Here is a 22,224-nt window from a genome sequence, read left to right as displayed (position 1 = left end):
CAAACAGCCTCTGTAGAAAGAGAAACAGTAACTTCTTCAGGTTGATGAGGATCAGAGTTGTGCAGCACAGAAATAGGCCCTACAGCCTACCTTATTTGTGCTGATCTTTTTTGCCCATCTACACTAATCCCATTTGTCTGCATTAGAATTACATGCTATGCCTATTCAAGGGTCTGTCCAAATGCCTCAAATGTAGTAACCAGATCTGATCCCACCACAAGCACATTCCAATGTCAAATGCTGTTTTTGTAAAGCAAAGTACCCTTCAACTACCCTAATAAACTCCTTCTCACAAAAAAACACACACATAATGGTTCTGACAAATTGCGCCGAGCACATAGAAAATAGAACAGTACAGGATAGAAACAGGCCCTTTTCTCACAACGTTGTGCCGATCAATTAAATTAGTGGTCAAGTGGCCAACTGACCTAATCCCTTCTACCTACACAATGCCCATATACTTCCATTTCCCTCACATGTGTGTGTCTAACCAAATGTCTCTTAAAATTGCCTCATTTTTATACTCCTACTGAAGCAAAAAGAGTTTGTCTCTACCCTATCCTTGCCTCTCATAATTTTTAAACTGCTTTTCAGTCACCCTTCCCTCCAGGGAAAGTGTGACCATAACACTTTGTAACAGCAGACATAGGCCATTTGGCCCATTGACTCTGCTGTACCATTCCATCATGGCTGATTCATTAGCCCTGGCAACCCAATTCTCCTGCTTTATTCTTGTAACCTTTGACGTCCTTACTAATCAAAAACAAGCCGAGGCCATCCAGTATCTGCCATTAACTAAGGTCACTCCAGGCAATGTCCTGGTAAATCTTCTCTGCACTTCACTCAAGCTGTCCCAGAGTGCTTACACAACATGAGCACCTTCCTGACAATGTGGAGTTTTGACCATTGCTCAAGCAGTATCACTCTGCCATTGTGTGGGATGGTAATGTTCTTGGAGCTTCTTCCATCAAATGTTGGATTGTGCTTCACTGCATGGCAGGAGATGAAAGCGACTGCAGAGCTTTGATTTTGTAGATTGAACATAAAGATTTAAGATTAGATTTATTTATCACATGTACATTGAAACAGTGAAATGTGCTGTTCAGTGAGGATGGTGTTGGGCACCCAGTGTCAACATAGCATGCCCACAACTCACTAATCATAACTACGTCTTTGAAATGTGGAAGGAAACTGGAGCACCCCTAGAAAACCCACTACCTACAGAAGGTCCATATGCCTCCAGTCTCTGCACATACATATGGCTAAGAACCTCTCAACCACTTCTATAAAATGTATCCCCTACGAACATAGAACTTTATAGGCCCTCTGGGCTTCATGTTGTGCTGATTTTATAATTGACACGAGATCAATCTAGCCCTTCCCTCCATTTATCTATCATCCATGTGCCAGTCTAAGAGCCGCCTGAATTTGCCTTCACCACCACCCCTGGCAGCACATCCAAGGCACCCATCTGTTTTAAAAAAAAACCTTGCCCCACGAATCCTTTGAACATCCCCTCTCACCTCAAATGCACATCCTCTGGTGTTGGACGTTTCGACCATAGGGAAAATATACCAGCTGTCTATTTAGAATATAGAAAGCCTACAGCACAGTACAGGCCCTTCGGCCCACACAACTGTGCTGAACATATCCTTACTTTAGAAATTACCTAGGGTTACCTATACCCCTGTATTTTTCTAAGCTCATGAACCTATTCAGGAGTGTCTTAAAAGACCCTATTGTATCCGCCTCCACCACAGTTGCCGGCAGCCCATTCCACGCACTCACCACTCTGTGTTTTTAAAAAAAACTTGCTCCTACCATCTCCTCTGTACTGTACCTACTTCCAAGCACCTTAAAACTGTGCCCTCTCATGTTAGCCATTTATGCTTCTCATTGGTCCTGAGATTATTTAGCTCCATGGTTCCGCATACATGTTGAAGCTTCAGCAGATTGGCACCTCAGTTTTTGGATGCTGCTCTCTGTATTGACCTCAATGAATCTACTTTAAACTATCCCACCCCACATTGGCCCAGATTATGTTGAGGGTAAGTGCTGTTTCCTTGAAAAATTGGTAGTCAATGGTTTCTGTAGTTTGGTGCCAGGATTCGTCAGTGGCTAGCAATTTCAGTTCGACTTCTGAATGTGGGCACCCCTTTCAATTTGATTTCCCATTCCCACGTTGACGTCGTTCCATTGCCTCCTCTACTGCCACAATGAATCCACACTCGGCTTAGAGGAGCAGCACCTCATTCTGCCCGGGTAGCCTCCAACCTGATGGCATGAATATCAACTTGTCTAACTTCCAGTAGCTTCTCTTTCTCCCCCACACCTCTTTTCCCATTCCTCATTTTGCTGCTCTTCCCCGTCACTATGGAGGCCTTCCTTCTCTTTCTCCCATGGTCTACTATTCTCTTTTTTCAGATTGCTACTTCAGCCCTTTACCTCTTCCACTAATCAAGCTTTACACTTTGTTCTCTCTCTCCCACCTACCCACTCCCCTCTCACCTGGTCTCATCCATCATTTGCCAGCCTGTACTCCCTCTCCTCTCCCTCCTGCCCCATTTCTTATGCTGGCTTCTTACCCATTCCTTTCCAGTTCTGATGAAAGGTTTCAGCCTAAAACTTCGACTGTTTATTCCTCTCGATCAGGGGTTCCCAACCTGGGGTCCATGGCATAAAAAGGCAGAGAACCCCTGTTCTCTATAGATGCTGGCTGACTTGTTGAGTTCCTCCAGCATTTTATGTGTGTTGCTCAAGAATTCCAGCATCTGGTGTGCATCTGTATTTCTCTCTCTGCCCTAGTGCAATACAGGAGTTTGGATCTTGTTGCCAATAAACAGGAGAAATCTAATTTAACTAATTACCACGCTTTCCATTCTCAGCTATTGACAAAATATTGGAGACCAGAAATGGGATTTATTTGCAAAGAGCTGTTTCTGAAGTACATTTTGGCTATCACTTGGACCTCTTTCCTCCAGACCTCACTCAAGTATGGGCCAAAGCCAAATTCCAAAGGAGAGGAGATAATGGCGTTAAGGAACGCAATTAACGCATCGAGGGGATAACACCCCAATAGTTCGAGTCATATATCAGGGAAAAGAGCACAGATACTGGGTTTGGAGGGAATTGGGATACAGTACTTCAGCAACAGGTAAGTTCACGTGGAGAGAGGCGTTAACAGGCGCGAAAGCTGGCCATCTTCAGAGAGGGATTTCTGATTTTATTTCAGATTCTCTGCATCCAGAGTACTTTTATTTTTGTATATCTGCATGGATTAATTGACGTGACGTTCAAATACACTTTAAACCGGAGGAAATAAAGGTCAACCTGGCTCCAGAGCATCGTTAACGTTATAACCTGGAGTTCCTTGTGAAACAGCAGGTTTGAATAATCGTATGAATAACAGATCGAAATAGAGTACAATTTGAGTTTGTAATTTTAAAAGAAGATACAAATGATTTCAAAGAGCAGTGTGTTATCCTCCCCAATTGTCGGTCGTCCAATTTGTGCGTAATTTTGATCCAATTGAGTTCGAGGAGAAATTCCCGCGGTACTGCCCGCCGCGCAGGCGCAGTCTGTGTGAAATCGCCCTGGACGGGATACATTATAATTGAGTGATTGCATTGTTAGGAGAACTCCGGGGAAAAAATTGGACGCATTATTGTTGGGGGAGGGTTCTGGGTGTGAGTCGGTTTTGGGAATTAATCCAGCGTTGAAATGCACTAAAGCCCCTTGGGGTAATCGAAGGGGCTGGGGGCTTCTGTAAACGGAGAACTTAAATAAAAATAGCACTCGAAATATGCTTACAAAGTACCGGGGAGAGTTGGAGAGACAGGATAGTTGTCGGTTGCAGTTGCGTGTATATTTCCCGTTACTGTGGACGCAGAAGGCGGGGTATTTCAAAGTGACACAAGAAGAAATAGGAAGTGCCCGGATTTGTTTTCCTAGTGACCGATGCAAACAACTACTTCGCCTCTCGTAAAATATGGGAATATTGAACGCAGAGCTGCAGGGTAGTTGTACTGAGTTGTACCCAATCACGGTCTGATGCTGGAGACTGCTTCTGTAATGCCGCATATGGTTTATATGTTTCTCGGCCTGGTGATTGACAAATGGCTGATTTCACTACCATCCGAGAGGCCCGTCGGTGCTTGCCTGCACAAGATTGGCAGCATAGGCTGGGGGTGAGAGACAGCTGCTACGGCAAAGAATACCCCCGCTCCCCACCTCTCACTCTCAAGGAGCTGGGCGGCAGCTGCGATGAAGGTTATAATCCAAGCAGATCTCCGTTCCAGTTTCAGGTAACGTGCCTTTAATGACGAGGATCACTGTACATTTACCTTCCAGTGGAAAATGTATTGGTGTTGTAACTTTGAGAGTGGCTTGCAATTAAGGGTAGAGATTAACGTAACCATTGTGTCATGTGGGCGTTGCGTTTTAACCGCCCTTGAGCCGAATACTAGAGGCCACTTCAGAGTATTACAGGATTGTGCCACTTCAAGATTCGAGATTGTTTCTGGTTATTCTTCAGTACAGAGTGTAAAGGAGAACGAAATGATCGAACACCCCGGATCCAATACAACACAAAAAAAAACCACATTGAGCATAGAGAGCAAAACTTGTAAAACCCAGAAAACATAAATATAAAATCGATCCTATGAAAGCAATGCTCAAGTAACATATACATAGACTGATTGTATGCACATAAAGTGACGTTGGGTGGTGTGGGTTAATAAAGGGTGGAGGTGTTGATCAGTTTGACGACTTATGAAAGTAACTGTTTCTGAGTCTGGTGGTGCTGGCATGGATGTTGCATAGCCTCCTCCCTGACAGGAATGGGAGAAATAGTCCAAAGACAGGGTGGGTGGGATTCTTCATGGTGTTACTGGCCCTTTTCCGGGAAGTCACGACGTTTAAAGAACGATAAAGGGATATAAAGGAATCAGATTTGGCGTGACTGAAACGAACATTTATTACAAATTCAATTTGCTGAATTGAAATTCTGCAGCCGGCTGTGCAACCAGAGCTTGCAAACTCAGCCAGTTCCTTTATGGTCACCAGCTTCCCCAGCATCGAGGACATCTTCAAAAGGCGATGCCCAAAAAGGCGGCATCCTTCATTAAGGACCCCCATCATTCAGGACACGACCCTGTTCTCATTGCTACCATCAGCGAGGAGGTACAGAAGCCTGAAGACACACATACAGCGTTTTAGAAACAGCTTCATCTCCTCCGCCATCGTATGAACGGACAATGAAGCAACCCATGAACACTATCTCACTATTTTTGTTCTTTATCTCTAATACCTACTTATATGTATATATCCGTATAAAGTGTGTGTGTGTGTATGTGGATATATATCATTGTAATTTATTGTTTTTGAGTATTGCACTGTACTGATGCTGCAAAACAACAAACTTCACGACAGATGTGAGTGATAATAAACCCGATTCTGGTTCTGAATTTGAATTTGCGGCTCCGGATTTTTGCTGCGCGCCTATGCATCAATGTCCAGGAGCCACACCACTTCATAATACATCACTACATCTGAAACAGCAGGTGAAGTGTTCTGGGAGAGTAGAACTAGACTCATAACGCATCAAGAGGCGGTACTTTCATCCGCAGAACTGATTATCAGTGTTGTAATTCAGAAGGCGGTAAATTCAGTGCCAGTGGGGGAAAGAAATAAACCTGGGAATATTGTCAGACTGTATGCCTCATTCCAGGTTTACACCTTCACAAGCCTTCAGGAGCAACGTGGCGTGTGTGTATACACACATGGTGGGAGAGTTAGTGTGAGGGGAGGTGTGCAGAAGTGTCATACCTTTATTCTTTTTTACATATAATAAACTTTGCTCAGCTTATTCTTGGTCCAACCTCATCATAGCCGAGCTTCTTCCCGTGTTTATTTGAGATACCTATCGCACTTTCTGACTGGCGCTCTCCACCCTGACTCGCAGTCACCGTTCAACATGTTGCCGTGGGTAAAACGTGCCAAATTAATACAATCCAGATTAATTCTCCAGTGGCACAAAAAAGCAGGTCAGTTCTCCAAACCCCCTACCCCACCTAACAATTTTGCAGTTTTAGGGCTAGCTTCTGTCTTATCCAGAGTGGTCAGGCAGTTATGACATTTGACGTGCAAAAACTGTCTCAACACCTAAATGTGCTTGAAAATTTGGGCAGTCTCCCACCTCCCATCTGCTTCAACCCACGACTGGGGAATTGGTTTAATTATCCCATCAGTGGCCACTTTATTAGGTACACCTGCCCATTAATATAACAATTACAGCACGGAAACAGGCCATCTCGGCCCTTCTAGTCCGTGCCGACGCTTACACTCACCTAGTCCCACTTGGCCCGCACTCAGCCCATAACCCTCCATTCCTTTCCTATCCATATACCTATCCAATTTTACTTTAAATGACAATGTTAGATATGTAAATATCTAATCATCCAAACATGTGGCAGCAAAGCATAGCAAGCACGCCGATATGGTCAAGGGGTTCAGTTGTAGTTCAGACCAAACATCGGAATGGAGAAGAAATGTTGTCTAAGTAATTTTGATCGTGGAATGATTGTTGGTGCCAGATTGGGTGGTTTGAGTATCCCAGAAACTGCTGATGATCTGGGATTTTCATGCACAACAGTCTCTGGAGTTTACAGAGAATGGTGTGAGATGCAAAAAAACCCCTCCAGTGAGCAGCAGTTCTGTGAATGAAAATGCCTTGTCAATGAGAGAGGAGAGAGGTCAGAGGAGAATAACCAGGCTGGTTGAAGCTGACAGAAAGGTGCCAGTACCTCAAACAACCACACGTTACAACAGTGACGTGCAGAAGAGCATCTCTGAACGGACAACACCTTGAACCTTGTGAAGCAGATGGGCTACAGCAGCAGAAGACCATGAACATACACTCCAAGGCCACTTTATTAGGTACAGAAGGTAGCTAATAAAGTGACCTCTGAGTGTAGGTTCTCCATTAACATGCACCATACCCCTTGTCTCAGCTCCAGCACCGACTATGCCGTTTTCTGCTGTAGCACAAGGAGCACACCCCATGTGCAATAATGAACTTGTAGAAGACTACTTGCCACCATCTTCTTAATAATACTTAGCATACATATTTAGAAACCAAGGCCCAGTGTTAGCCTTGACACCTACAATGAATAATTTTGAAAGGATTTATTCATTGTTCATTTTATGATGAAATTAGTAAATAGGGTAATTATTGTAATATGTACTGAGGTAGTGAAAAACTCAGTGCTGCATGCCATCCATACAGATCATTTCATTACAACAGTGCATTGAGGTAGAAGGGAAAAACAATAACAGGATGTAAACTATAACGTTATAGTTACTGAGAAAATGCTGTGCAGACAGACAATAAAGTGCATCACCATCAAAGTCAAAATCAAGTTTATTGTCACCGGTGCAATGAAAAACTTACTTGCAGAAATATCACAGACACAAAGCATCATTCACAAGAAAAACAAATTTAATATAAATTAAACATTTTTACAAGAAAGAGCACAATTAGAACAGAAAATAAGTCAATCTTCAAGTTTCCTTCTCGGTGTTCTGAGTCTGCCTGTCACATCTAGGATTCACAATACAATAATGCTAATTCATTTTAATAGCTTCAAAGTGCATTGTTTGCCATAGTAATTTCCAATGCAGTTTCCTGATTTAGAAGGCGAAATCCCAAGTCTGAAGCTGTGTAGATAATGAATTTACCCTTAAAGTATGAGCAGGTATGATAAGGTGAACAATGTTCATCCATTATTGTTTCTTCTTTTCTATTCCAAGCTAACGAGCTTGAAAGTGATCTGTCCTTTTGGAGTCATAGAGAAGAACAGCACAGAAATGGGCCCTTTGGGGGGTGGGAACCGAACTGAAGTACGGAGGAAGAGGCAGTTGGCTCACAAATAGAGAAAGCTTGGAGACAGTGCAAGAGGGAGGATAGGCCGGCAATAGAGAAGGGACGCACTCTGTCTGATGGCTTGAGATGTGTCTATTTTAATGCAAGGAGTATTATGAAAAAAGCGGATGAGCTTAGAGTGTGGATCAGTACTTGGAGCTATGATGTTGTGGCCATTACAGAGACTTGGATGGCTCAGGGGCAGGAATGGCTACTTAGAGTGTCCGGCTTTAGATGTTTCAGAAAGGACAGGGAGGTGGGCAAAAGAGGTGGAGTGGGGTCATGGCACTGTCGATCAGAGATAGTGTCACAGCTGCAGAAAAGGAGGAAGTCATGGAGGGATTTTCTACAGAGTCTCTGTGGGTGGAAGTTAGGAACAGGAAGGGGTCAATAACTCTACTGGGTGTTTTTTATAGACCACTCAATAGTAACAGGGACACTGAGGAGCAGATAAAGAGACAGATTCTGGAAAGATGTAATAATGATAGGATTGTCGTGATGGGAGATTTTAATTTCCTAAATATCGATTGGCATCTCCCTAGAGCAATGGGTTTAGATGGGGGTGGGGTTTGTTAGGTGTGTTCAGGAAGGTTTCTTGACACAATATGTAGATAAGCCTACAAGAGGAGAGGCTGTACTTGATTTGGTATTGGGAAATGAACCTGGTCAAGTGACAGATCTCTCAGTGGGAGACCATTTTGGAGATAGTGATCACAATTCTATCTCTTTTACCATAACATTGGAGGGAGATAGGAACAGACAAGTTAGGAAAGTGTTTAATTGGAGTAAGGGGAAATATGAGACTATCAGGCAGGAACTTGGAAGTATAAATTGGGAACAGATGTTCTCAGGGAAATGTACGGAAGAAATGTGGCAAATATTCAGGGAATATTTGCATGGAGTTCTGCATAGGTATGTTCTAATGAGACAGGGAAAGGATGGTAGGGTACAGGAACCATGGTGTACAAAGGCTGTTGAAAATCTAGTCAAGAAGAAACGAAGAGCTTATGAAAGGTTCAAAAAATTAGGTAATGATAGAGATCTTGAAAATTATAAGGCTAACAGGAAGGAGCTTAAAAATGAAATTAGGAGAGCCAGAAGGGGCCATGAGAAGGCCTTGGTGAGCAGGATTAAGGAAAACCCCAAGGCATTCTACAAGTATGTGAAGACCAAGAGGATTAGACATGAGAGAATAAGACCAATCAAGTGTGACAGTGGAAAAGTATGTATGGAACTGGTGGAGATAGCAGAGGTACTTAATGAATACTTTGCTTCAGTATTCACTATGGAAAAGGTTCTTGGTGATTGCAGAGATGACTTACAGCAGACTGAAAAGCTTGAGCATGTAGATATGAGGAAAGAGGATGTGCTGGAGTTTCTGGAAAGCATCGTTGGATAAGTCACCGGGACTGGACGAGATGTACCCCAGGGTACTCTGGGAGGCGAGGGAGGAGATTGCTGAGCCTCTGGCAATGATCTTTGCATCATAAGTGGGGATGAAAGAGGTTCTGGAGGATTGCAGGGTTGCAGATGTTTTTCCCTTATTCAAGAAAGGGAGTAGAGATAGCCCAGGAAATTATAGACCAGTGAGTCTTACTTCAATGGTTGATAAGTTGATGGAGAAGATCCTGAGAGGCAGGATTTATGAACATTTGGAGAGGCATAATATGATTAGGAATAGTCAGCATGGCTTTGTCAAAGGCAGACCGTGCCTTACGAACCTGATTGAATTTTTTGAGGATGTGACTAAACACATTGATGAAGGTAGAGCAGTAGATGTATACGGATTTCAGCAATGCATTTGACAAAGTACCCCATGCAAGGCTTATTGAGAAAGTAAGGAGGCATGGGATCCAAGGGGACATTGCTTTGTGGATCCTGAACTGACTTGCCCACAGAAGGCAAAGAGTGGTTGTAGACAAGTCATATTCTGCATGGAGGTCGGTGACCAGAGGTGTGACTCAGGGATCTGTTTCGGGAACCCTACTCTTTGTGATTTTTATAAATGACCTGGATGAGGAAGTGGAGGGATGGGTTAGTAAGTTTGCTGATGACACTAAGGTTGGAGGTGTTGTGGATAGTGTGGAGGGCTATCAGAGGTTACAGTGGGACAATGATAGGATGCAAAACTAAGCATAGAATTGGCAGATGGTGTTCAACCCAGATAAGTGTGAGGTGGTTCAGTTTGGTAGATCAAATATGATGGCAGAATATAGTATTAATGGTAAGACTCTTGGCAGTGTGGAGGATCAGAGGGATCTTGTGGTCCAAGTCAATAGGACCACAAAGCAACCTGCACAAAGCAGCTGTGCAGGTTGACTCTGTGGTTAAGAAGGCATACGGTGCATTGGCCCTTGTCAATCGTGGGATTGAGTTTAGGAGCCGAGAGGTAATGTTGCAGCTATACAGGACCCTGGTCAGATGCTACTCCACTTGGAGTACTGTGCTGAGTTCTGGTCACCTCACTACAGGAAGGATGTGGAAACCATAGAAAGTGGGAAGAGGAGATTTATAAGGATGTTGCTTGGATTGGGGAGCATGCCTTATGAGAATAGGTTGAGTGAACTCAGCCTTTTTTCCTTGAAGCAACGGAGGACGAGAGGACACCTGATAGAGGTGTATAAGATGATGAGAGGCATTGATTGTGTGGTGAGAGTGGTGGGTGCGTGGAATGGGCTGCTAGCAACGGTGGTGGAGGCGGATATGATAGGGTCTTTTAAGGGACTCCTGGATAGTTACATGAAGCTTAGAAAAATAGAGGGCTATGGGTAACCCGAGGTAATTTCTAAAGTAAGGACATGTTCGGCATAGCTTTGTGGGCCGAAGGGCCTGTATTGTGCTCTAGGTTTTCTATGTTTCTATCTAGTCCACCTTCAGGAAGTCTAATGTCATCATGTCAAGGATTATAGCCATTCCGCTTTCTTTCTCCTACATTTGGCAGAAGACACAGGAGCTTTAAATCCCGGACAACATTGTAATTCTGATTTCTTTTACCACCTCAGATTGTAGAACAATCTGTGCACCGTTCTGCTATTTTGTGCTCATTGTTGTATATATTACCACTATGTTTATCCTGAGCTTCATGTGACCATAGGATTTCACTGCACCCTGATGTACATGACAACAAAGTAATTCAAATCTAATTACCTCAGTGTGTTTATACATGTTAATTGCTCCATCGGCTGAGGTAAAAGTGAGGAATCTCTTGTTATTTCCAGGCTGTGGTATATTAAGCAATGGCAGTATTATCTATAGGACTGGACTTCTGATCCAGAGAGTTCAGTTGAACCACCAAACCTCATTTTGACTGCCTGAACATGGACAGAGAAGGATATTCCTTTATTACCTCTTGTGAGTTTCTTTACTGCCCTCTCCCAGATTATGTGACGACTGGAAGTGGGTGAGATGAGCAAAGATGCATTTATTCCACACATTGAAGGCAGAGATGGTTGTCCGTAACCCTATCACCGCGGTGACAAGGCCCCATTTTCCTAGCAATGTCAACCATTACAATAGTGATAAATCAGGCTGACAGAGCAGCTGAACACTGGGTACTCAGTTTACTGCCAACCCACAGCCTAGTGTAAGGAGATGCCACTTCATGAGTGGCTCTCTTTATTTTTTTCCACCCACAGCTTATGCATCATCGGAGCCTTGATGGAAATGGCCAGTAATAACAAAGACCCACACAGGATATGTCAAAGGAGTCAGATAATGGTGAAACGAGAACTGCTGCTTCCCTGGTTACAAACACAGCTGCATTTCACAACTGCACTGGTTATTATGTCTGTTTCATCAAAATTTCTTGCATGTACTGCTCAGAGACTGTATAAATGCAGTGCCTGCCTCAACATTATTAAATGCTTCTCCTCCTCTTTGTTGTTATTTTTTTCAACGCTATAATAAGACCGTAAGATATAAAAGAAGAATTAGGCCATTCAGCTCATTGTGTTTGCTGCACCATTCAATCATGGCTGATGTATTATCCCTCTCAAATGCATTCCCCTGCCTTCTCCCCTAAACCTTTGATGCCCTGACTAATCAAGAACCTATCAAATTCCGCTTTAGTTATACCTAATGCATATATGTCAAACTCAAGGCCCGCGGGCCAAATCCGGCCCGCGGTGGAATTATCTTTGGCCCGCGAGATAATATCTAATTACTATTAAAGCTGGCCCCAGTAATCGAAGCGCCTATGGCGTATGATATGGCTAATGCTGAGTTTATTCAGGTACCAGGTTTTCAGGGTTTTTAGTGTTTATTCGGCAGTCTTCTTCATAAGAAACGGAATTTGTAAAGTGAAACACTTTGTAGTTATAGCAGAGACTGAGACATGAGAGCAGGCTGAAAAAACGGAGGCAACGAAAGCTGCGTTCGCACGCGTCCGACTGATCCGGCCCGCATGAAGCTGCATTTTGCTCAATCCGGCCCGTGACCTAAAATGAGTTTGACACCCCTGAGTCCTAATGTCTTGGCCTCCACAGCTGTCTGTGGCAAAGAATTCCAGCGACTCACCACCCTCTGGCTAAAGAGGTAGCTCCTCAACCCTGATCTAAGGGACACCCTTCTGTTCTGAGGCAACAATCCCTCAGCATTTGAGCTCCTTCAATTCAGGTGCCTTGTTCATCTGCAGCTTTAGTTGCTTTTTGGTTGCTTTGGCGACTCCTGGGTTAGCTGAAAGCGCTGAAATCCACAGCATAAATATCTCTGGCCCTACAGCCACATTTAAAATCTGCATTTTTGATCTATTTGTTGGTTCGGAAGCTCCCTGCTTAGTATCATAGAGTGATACAGCAGATAAACAGGCCCCTCTGCCCAACGTCCATGCCGGCATAGATTCTATCTAAGCTAGTCCCATTTGGCCCATATCCCTCTGAATCTTTCTCAGCAATCTACCCTGCACTTGTGCATACATGCACTTGTCACGTTAAGTTTATTATCATTCGCACGTCCAAGTGTCTTTCATGTGTTGTTATTGTGCCTGCCATAACCACTTATGATGGCAGCTTACTCTATTTATGGTGTTATGTCGAATCATCATTTTGATGTGTGTAGTGTCTCAGTAATATCTTCCCATATCATGAGAAGCATATAAAAACAAAGCATTCTTTTCTTCTTTCAGATTCCACTGGAAAACACTCTATACCCTTTTAATTTCCCAAATGCGTACTCTGACCAGCCATCAGTCTGCTCTGAACATCAAGTTCCTGTCCTCTTTGCAAATGATTCAGCAACCACATGATCTTACAAGGGGTGTGTATCACATGGCTGATTTATAATCAATTTCCACTTTATTAGGCATCACCTGTACACCTGCATGTTAATGCAAATACCTAATCAGCCAATCGTGTGGCAGCAACTCAGTGGATACAGATATGGTCAAGAGGTTCATTTGTTGTTCAGACAGAACACCAGAATGGGGAGGAATTGTGATCTAAGTGACTTTGACCGTAGAATGATTGTTGGTGCCAGACAGGGTGGTTTGAGTCTCTCAGAAAATGCTGATCTTCTGAGATTTTCACGCACAACTGGTTGACAGAGTTGACAGAGAATGATGCAAAAAAACAAAAAAAAAAATCCAGTGAGTGGCAGGTCTGTCAGAAAAAGGGCATTGTTAATGATGGAGGTGAGAGAACTGCCATACTGCTCGAAGCTGACAGAAAGCTGACAGTACTTAAATAACCATGTGTTACAACAGTGGTGTGCAGAAGAGCATCTCTAAAAGCACAACACATCGAACTTTGAAGTGGATGGTTTACAGCAACAGACGACCACACCAAGTTGTACTCCTGTACCTAATAAAGTGACCACTCAGTGATTGTCAGGATGGTTGAGGGATGTGTAGCTGGTTTTACCATTGTAACTATAGGAGTGTCCCTTCCAAAACATCTTCATCCAGCACAAGTTATCTTCATCACGCAGAACATTATTGCCTCTGAACTCTTTTGGGATGTCTTGTGGTTGTGGAAGGTGTTTTGGAAAAGGTTCACCCTTTCTAAACATGAGATTCTGCAGATAATGGAATTTCAGAGCGACACACACAAAATACCAGAAAAAAAAGCAGGTCAGGCAGCATCAATGGAGAGGAATAAACAATCGACATCTCAGGCCGAGGCCCTTCATCAGGACTGGAAAGGAAGCCAGAGTAAGAAAAGGGTGGAAGGGGAAGGAGTATAAGTTGTATGGTGTTAGGTGAAGCCAGGTGATGGGGAAGGTGAGTGGGTGGGGGAGGAGGGATGAAGTAAGAAGCTGAAAGGTGATAGGTGGAAAAGGTAAAGGGCTGAAGAAGAAGGAATCTGATAGCAGAGGAGCGTGAACCATGGGAGAAAGGAAAAGAGGAGGGGTTCCAGAGAGAGGTGATGGACAGGTGAGGAGAAGAGGAGGGATGCAATGTGAACCAGAATGGGGAATGGAAAAAAAAGAGAAGGAGGGGGAAAAAAATTATTTGAAGTTAGAGAAATCGATGCTCATGCTATTAGGTAGGAGATTACCCAGATGGAACATTTGTTTGCTCTGTCATTTTCCCTCTGCGCAGGCGCCTCACTTCAGACGTAGTACGGGGTGTTGCAAGGATCTAGCTGAGACAAACGTGGTGGGTTAAATGGTTGGAGCTTGTTAGGGATGATGGGAAGATGCAAAGGTTCAGAACAATTTCTTACATTGCAGCCAGGGGGCACTCGGCTCTTTCCACCTGCACTGGCTCTTTGAAAAACCTGTCTAATTAGTCGCTCTCTCCCTGTTCTTTTCTCATTATCCTTTGATTGTTTTTATGGTTGCGAAAATATTTATCTAATTCCCTTCTGAAAGGTTATTGAATCTGCTTCCGTCAGCTTTTCAGATGGGTTATTCCTCACTTTACTCACTCGCTTGGTAGAGCAAAAGGTTCTTCACTCCCCAATAGTTCTTCAGCCAGTTTTTAAATCTGTATTCTTTGGTTTCACATTCTCTAAACCAGGTGCTAGTTTCTCTTTGTTAGTGCCTATCAAAATCATTCAAGATCCTGGCATTGAAGTGTTGCATGGCACAATGGTGTAGCAGTTGGCATTACCACACAGTTTCGGGAACCTGGGTTTCATCCTGACCATTGACACCGCCTCTGTTCTCCCTATGACCCTCTGTTCTCCCCTGGGTGCTCTATTTCCTCCTATGTTGCAAAGAGATGGTTAATTGATGATTGTAAACACCCCTAATGTAGTCAGTTGACTGGAGAATGAGGTGGGAGTTGGGCATTGTTAGGGAGAGAGAGAATGGGCAATGGGGAAAATGGGACTGATGCACTAAGATCAATTGGCCAAATGGTTGCCTCCTCTCTTGTTATTAAATATCAGAGAAGTATAAGTATGAAGAAGCTTATAACAGAGGTTTGTTTGAAACTAAACTAGGGAGGGTTTTAATATGCTTTAGAATATGGTACACTGTAATGTAATGAACTGTACACCTTACCTCAAATTTTGTTTATGACACACAGCAATTATTGAGGAAAGCCAATGAAAAATGTGTTGCTTTGGTTACAGTGGTTACCATAACAACCCACTGGATGATTCAGGGAAATGTCATGAAATACCAAATGATTGTTAAAGGCAGGATTGAGCTGTACTGCTTATTCCATATAAAATTCCCTGAGTTTATACTTTATACCCTCCCTAGCCTCTTGGAGATATATTGTGTACTGGAACTTGTGTAAAAACCTTTTGACAGCTGGTCATCCATACCATTCACGTCCCACTTTTTAAAATGCAGAAACCGACATGCTGGAAACCTGAGATAAAAATACAAAAAAATTGCTGGAATTAATCAGCAGGTCAGGCAGCATCTGTAGAGGGTAAACTCATTACATTTCAGATTGATGGCCTTTAATCGCAAATATGTTTGGTTTCTAGCATTCCTTGATGATGATGATGAGAGACCATCGTCCTAAAATGCTAACTGTTTCTACCCCCACAGATGCTCCTGAGACTGATAGAAGTATTATTAAGGACCCCCACCACTCAGGAATGCCCTCTTCTCATTTCTACTGTCAGGGAGGAGGTACAAGAGCCTGAAGACAAACACTCAATGTTTTAGGAACAACTTCTTCCCCTCCATCATCAGATTTCTGAATGGACAAAGATTCCATGAACACTATCTCACTGTTTTTGTTCTCTTTTTGCATTACTTATTTGATTTATTTTTAATACACAGTATATTGCCTATTGCAATTTATAGTATGCTTTATATATCCCACTGTACTGTTACTGTCAAAATGGTTGTTGTGACATATCTAGTGTGTAGGGGTAGTACTTGTCGCTCTCACTTTCAGCTTCCGCCACTGAGTAGCAGTCTCGCAAAAAGGAGCTGACTGTGTAAGTCTCTCCCTGCCAGAACATAGCCTCTCCAACGATGCATGTAGTGCCCCCTTGCTAGCAGCACACGGAAACTGAATTCCTTTCAGACTCAAGTTGAACTACACAGGACAGGGAGGAGGTCTGGCCCCTGCACACTTAGCACTCAGGACCACTGGTCTGTGGACGCGCCCTAGCGCTCGTGAACCAGATCCCCAGCTATGGGTAGGTAGGCCCCCTGCCTTGTGGGCAGCCTTGGGAGAGACAAAGGCTATGGGAGTAAACCCAGACCGAAAATCCAGAGCGGCGCCCCTAAGGCAGCTGGATGTCATTGAACATCCTTCCGGCAGCTCCTGCAGCCAAGCTGGTGCCAAGCGTATTGATTCATAAGGTTTCCTTTGGACTACACTGGTGAGGCTGAGAGGGGGATCTTGATGACTGGGCATCTCAGAATCTCCATACCTTCTGCCCAGACTTGTGATAATGATGATGATGATCCTTTGTCCTTTGAGACAGATGGATGCCAGTCACCGCAAAACAACATGCTCTATTTCACAATATATATCAATGATAATAAATCTGAAACTGACTGCTGAGTATTTCCAGCACTGTGTCTGTATTTTAAATCTGACCCCATTTTCCGATTTGCCCAGAGCCTATTTGGGTAGCACGGTACTGTAGGGGTTAGCATAATGCTTTGAAGTGCCAGCAAACATCGATCGAGATTCCTACTACTGGCTGTAAGGAGTTTGTACGTTCTTCCTGTGCACACGTGTGTTTCCTCCGGGTGATCTGATTTCCTCTCATATTCCAAAAAGACGTACAGTTAGGATTAGGGTTAATGAGTTGTATGCATGCAGTGTTGGCACTGGAAGTGTGGCAACACTTGCAGGCTGACCCCAGCGCAATCTTTGGACTGTGTTGGCCTTTGGCATAAATGACACACTTCACTGTGTTTTGATGTTGTGATGTACTGTACATGTAACAAATAAAGCTAATCTTTTACTTCAAGGTAAGTGCAGTGCCCAGGTGAAATGAGCGGGGAGAGTGTCACCCTATCTTGTCTGTTTTAGACATGACCCACTTCCACGTCTAAACCTTGTCTGCGTGCATCGACTATGCAATGGCAATGCAGATAAGCCTGTTCTTGTCATTACTCTGTGCTTCTACTTATGTACTCACACTTGCACTTGTTTGCCTTACAAAAAAGATGTGATGTGGGTGGCTGGGTGTGGGATTGATTGAAGTCAAGCAATAAGCAATTGTTAATACGCTTAAAGGGAAAATGAGTTATTGAGAACACATCATGAATAATCCTTTGCCAATTATTTACTTTGCACCAATGCTATGTTCTCAATGAAAATAAAGTTGTGTTCAAGGTGCGACGATGACATCCTTCCCTTTCTCCTATGGTCCACTCTCCCCTCTTGTCTGATTCCTTCCTCTCCAGCCCTTTGCCTTTCCTACCCACCTGGCTTCACCTATCAGCTTCTAGCTATCCTCCTTCTGGTCCCCCCATTTCTTTTTCTGGAATCTTACCCCTTCCTTGCTAGCCTTAAGAAGGGTCTTGGCCTGAAACGTCGACTGTTTATTCATTTCCACAGATGCTGCCTGACCTGCCGAGTTCCTCCAGCAGTCTGTGTGTTGCTTCATATTATATTGATTTTGCTTAGCTTAGGGTGTTTTTATTTGTCACATGGACATCAAGTCATACAGTGAAATGTGTTGCTTTTACATCAATGACCAACAAATGTCGCCGTGCTTCCTGCACCAACATAGCATGAGCTGCACATAATCCAAGACTGTTTCCAAGGGTGCTTGGAATGTGGGAGGGTACCAGAACTCCCACATAGTCACGGAGAGGGCGTACAAGCTCCTTACAGTCAGCGCGGGAATTGAATGCCCCATCAGTGATCACTGGCGCATCCATACCATACGTAGCTGATTGCTTTACTGGGATACATAGTCTGTAGCGAAAACTGACCACAGGAGAGCTTACTATCCAGACCCTATTACAGCTCCAGCTGCATTTCTGATACAGTGAAAGAAATTTACTTGTGCTGGAATTCTATGAACAAAACCACAGGGTCCACCAGAGCCCATTATAATAAGGTGCAAGACTTGACCACTTTCTCCTTGTACTCAAACAAACCCATATTAACTCAGAATGTCAACACTTATTGTGTTCTGTAGTTTTGTCCATAGCACCTCGCCTCTTATGTTGGGATTGTCAAGCTGTGTTCCAAAGATTTGAGACTTGGAGATGCTTCATTTGATGTGATCGCTTGAAAGTGCTATACAATTTTCAAATTATTTCTGGAATGTGGAACTGCCAGCATTTATTGTACAACCCCAATTGCCCCTGAGCTGAGGAGGCAATTGAGAGATAACTCTTTTGGTGGGAATCGAGCCATGTTTAAGCCAGGCTGGATGAGGATAAAAGAACTCTTTCCCTGAATGACAGATTGGTCTTTATACAACCCAGTGGTCTCATGACTGTAGGTATTCGCTTTTAAAATTTAAAATTGGGCAAGTCTGCAATTGGAAGGTATAGGTTTAAAGTTTGAAGGCAAAGATTTAAGAGGCACCTGAGGGGGCAACTTCTTCATGAACAAGGTGGTGCGTATATGGAGTGAGCTGCAAGTGGAAGCTGTATATTAGGACTTCCCACCTGGGGTCCACAGACCCCTCGGTTAATGGTATTTGGTCTATGGCGTAAAAAAGACTTGGGTACTCCTGCTGTAGGAGCAGGTACAATTACAATGTTTAAATGACAGGTACATGGGCAGGAAAGGTTCAGAGCGATTTGGGATAAACATGGACAATTGGACTAGCTGTGATAAACAGCATGGTCTGAATGGACAAGTTAGGCTGAAGGGCCTGTAACATGTTCTATGATTGTGATTCTGTGGCTACTTCTGGCTTCTAGTCCAATAACTTAATTACTACACTACCCTATAAGGCTTGTCGCTGCAGTTTGACTACTCTGTCAGATTATTTAAAATAATTTTCCTGATAATTATTTTCAAATTTAAGTTTATTCTCTCAAATAAATTAATTATCTTAAATTTAATTTTAATATCCTGTGTTTACTTTATCTGAACTACTTAATATATTTTCTTTACAAACCACAATGAGGCCCTTCTATAATTCTCTTCCTTTTACTCCAAAGCGTAAGCAAAGCAGCGGGTATCTATAAGAAACATGTTACGGCACATCGTCATAAGCAAATTGCCTTGATGCTCCACATTCAACACTTCGGGGAGTAGGCAGAGTGGCCACTCATTCCATTGTATCTGTCCTAGCACACTGAAAGATATTTAGCTCCAGCTCCCCGATCTTTCTCCTTACCTGGTCTTTTTTTTATCTGCGTGCTTGAAATCCTGAACACACAGACAAAGTGCTGGAGGAACTCAGCAAGTCAGGCTGCATCTATAGAGGGAATAAAGAGGTGACGTTTTAGCCTGAGACCCGTCATCAGGACTTAATCGTCTGATGAAGGGTCTCGGTCCAAAACGCCAGATGTTTATTCCTCTCCATAGATGCTGCCTGACCTGCTGAATTCCTCCAGCATTTTGTGGGTGTTGCAGGCCTTTGTCCAATTGCTGTTTGAAAGTTCTCATTGAATCTGTTGCCATAACCCTCCTTTGTAGTGCATTTCAGCTTTTAGCAACTGACTACGTTGTTGAAAATCTCCTCATCCCATCCCTGGTGCTGTTCAACCACTGCCCTTTGACTGCTGTTGCGGGCTCAGATTCTCCTGCCAGTCTGTATGAACCCCTGTGCTGTACCTTGCCCACGTCCTGCAGTCTAACAGGGGTTAGGCATCCTTGGTGGGTACGTGGGTCAATTTTATCCCCTCCCTACCCAGCTATTGGTAGTGACACCATTTGATGTTTACTTGACAAAGAACTCCAGTCTGCCAATCTGAAGCCGCAACAGGAGCGGCACATAATCCAAGACTGTTTCCGAGGGTGGGCCCTTGGAGCTTTGATCATAGGGAATCATAGAACAGAGGAGAGTACAATGCAGAAATATTCCCTGTCTGCTCCCAGCACAATGCCAAATTAAACGTAATTCTTTCTGCCTGCCCATCATCCATATCCCTCTGTCCCCTAAGCACTCATGTGTTTGTCTGAAAGCCTCTTAAGTGCTGTAATGCCTCGTATTTGATTCCACCATCACCCCTGGCAACCTTTCCAGGCACCTCCGTAAGAAAAAAAATCGTCGCGCACATATCCTTTGAGCTCTCCCCCTCTTGCCATAAGTGGATGTCCTTGGGGCAGCACGGTAGCGAAACGGTTAGCGCAATGCCTTACAGCACAGCTAATCACCAACAGCCAGTGTCCTTTTCTCAGGGTGTCAGTAGTCAATACCAGTAAACATTCGTTTAGGGTGAGTGGAGGAAAGTTTATGGGAGATGCCAGAGGAAGTTTTGTTTATGTAGTGAGTGATAAGTCTCTGGAATGCTCTGCTGGGGGTGGTTGAGGACAATACATTACTGACATTTAAGAGATTCTTAGAAAGGCAACTTGGATAAAAGAAAATGGAGGGATATGGGCTGTGTAGGAGGGAAGGGTTACACTCGGGAGCTACTCTATTAGGTACCTCTTGTACTTAGTAAAGTGGCCGCTGAGTGTATGTTTGTGGTGTTTTGCGGTTGTAGCCCATCCACTTCAAGATTCAGTGTGTTGTGCTTTCAGAGATGCTATTCTGCACACCACTGTTGTAATAATAAGTGATTATTTGAGTTACTGTCACCTTCCTGTCAGCTTGAAACAATCTGGCCATTCTCCTCTGGCCTCTCTTATCAACAAGGTGCTTTTGTCCACAGAACTGCCACTCACTGGATTTATTTTTTGTTTTTCACACCATTCTCTGTGAAGTCTGGAGAATGCTTTGCGTGAAAAATCCCAGGAGATCGTCAGCTTCTGAGCTACTCAAACCATCCCGTCAGCCACCAACAATCATTCCATGGATGAAGTCACTTAGGTCTCGTTCTGAAGTTTGCTCTGAACAACAACTGAACCTCTTGACCATGTCTGCATGCTTTTATACATTGAGTTGCTGCCACATGACCTATATTTAGAGATGCAGCACGGTAACAGGTCTGTCCAGCCCAATGAGCCCGTGCTACTCAATTCCACCCATGTGATCAATTAACCTACTAGCCCCTATGTCTTGAAATGTGGGAGGAAATCAGAGGAAACCCAGGTTGTCATGGGGAGAACGGTAGAACCTCCTCACAGACAGTGGCAGGAATTTAACAGTGGTTGGTGGCACTGTAACGGCGTTAAGCTAACCGTTACACCTCTGTGACAATGAGATATTTGCATTCACGAGCAGGCGTACCTAATAAAGTGGCCACTGAGTGTAAACCGGCACAACATTGTGTTCTACTGTTCTAGCACAGCTAAAGAAAGATGTCAAAGCACAGGGATAATAATTTGTCCGTTGTCATCGAGTATCTGGTTTAAGAATTATTTCCTTATCATTTTAGGGTTTACAGCTGAAAATAGATAGAGGCAGTGTTGCTTTAAGCTTGCTGGCAGGCTGCCTTTCTGATTTGTAAATGGAAAAGCAAACACCTGACAGAGAGCTGATTGTGGAGGCCGTGTGGACTGCTGCACATCTTGGCTGTATTAACCCGAGCCTCCCCATTATTCCATCAGGAGCCGTTCAGCAAGGAATCGGGAGACTTTGATCCGATCTGGCCACGGTGTCGTGTGAAGGAGCTGAGGTCACTGCCAGCCTGCTATCCCGGAGAGGAGACCCTACGACCACTAAACCCTGCACGGAGGTTGTATTATGCTCCATTTGACACAGGAAGGTAAGACGGTGGATTCAATGACTAATCGCTGCGGTCTTGATTCTGAGCGTTATTTTTAATGAGTGCACGAGATTCTGCAGATGCTGGCTGTCTAGAGAAACACACACAAAATGCTGGAGGAACTCAGCAGGTCAGGCAACATTCATGGAAAG

General features: G+C 43.8%; 1 protein-coding gene across 7 annotated transcripts in view; it reads left to right on the top strand.

Annotated features, from left to right (window-relative positions):
• LOC140714317 (uncharacterized) overlaps positions 1 to 22,224 on the top strand; it is a 156,049-nt gene that overhangs the window by 13,470 nt on the left and 120,355 nt on the right. For 3 of the 7 annotated variants that reach the window (XM_073025467.1, XM_073025464.1, XM_073025462.1), the window contains exons 1-2: positions 3,675 to 4,304; positions 21,915 to 22,072. In XM_073025467.1, the coding sequence (XP_072881568.1) occupies positions 4,116 to 4,304; positions 21,915 to 22,072 (347 nt within the window). In that variant the 5' untranslated portion in view covers positions 3,675 to 4,115. Of the gene's footprint in view, positions 1 to 3,673; positions 4,305 to 13,043; positions 13,175 to 21,914; positions 22,073 to 22,224 lie in introns of those variants that run through there. The other 4 variants (XM_073025465.1, XM_073025466.1, XM_073025463.1 and 1 more) reach the window with 4 other exon arrangements.

Source organism: Hemitrygon akajei, chromosome 21 (genome assembly GCF_048418815.1).
Source record: "Hemitrygon akajei chromosome 21, sHemAka1.3, whole genome shotgun sequence".
Classification (NCBI taxonomy): domain Eukaryota; kingdom Metazoa; phylum Chordata; class Chondrichthyes; order Myliobatiformes; family Dasyatidae; genus Hemitrygon; species Hemitrygon akajei.
The sequence above is the reverse complement of the archived record's forward strand: the minus strand, read 5'-3'. Positions and strand labels throughout refer to the sequence as shown.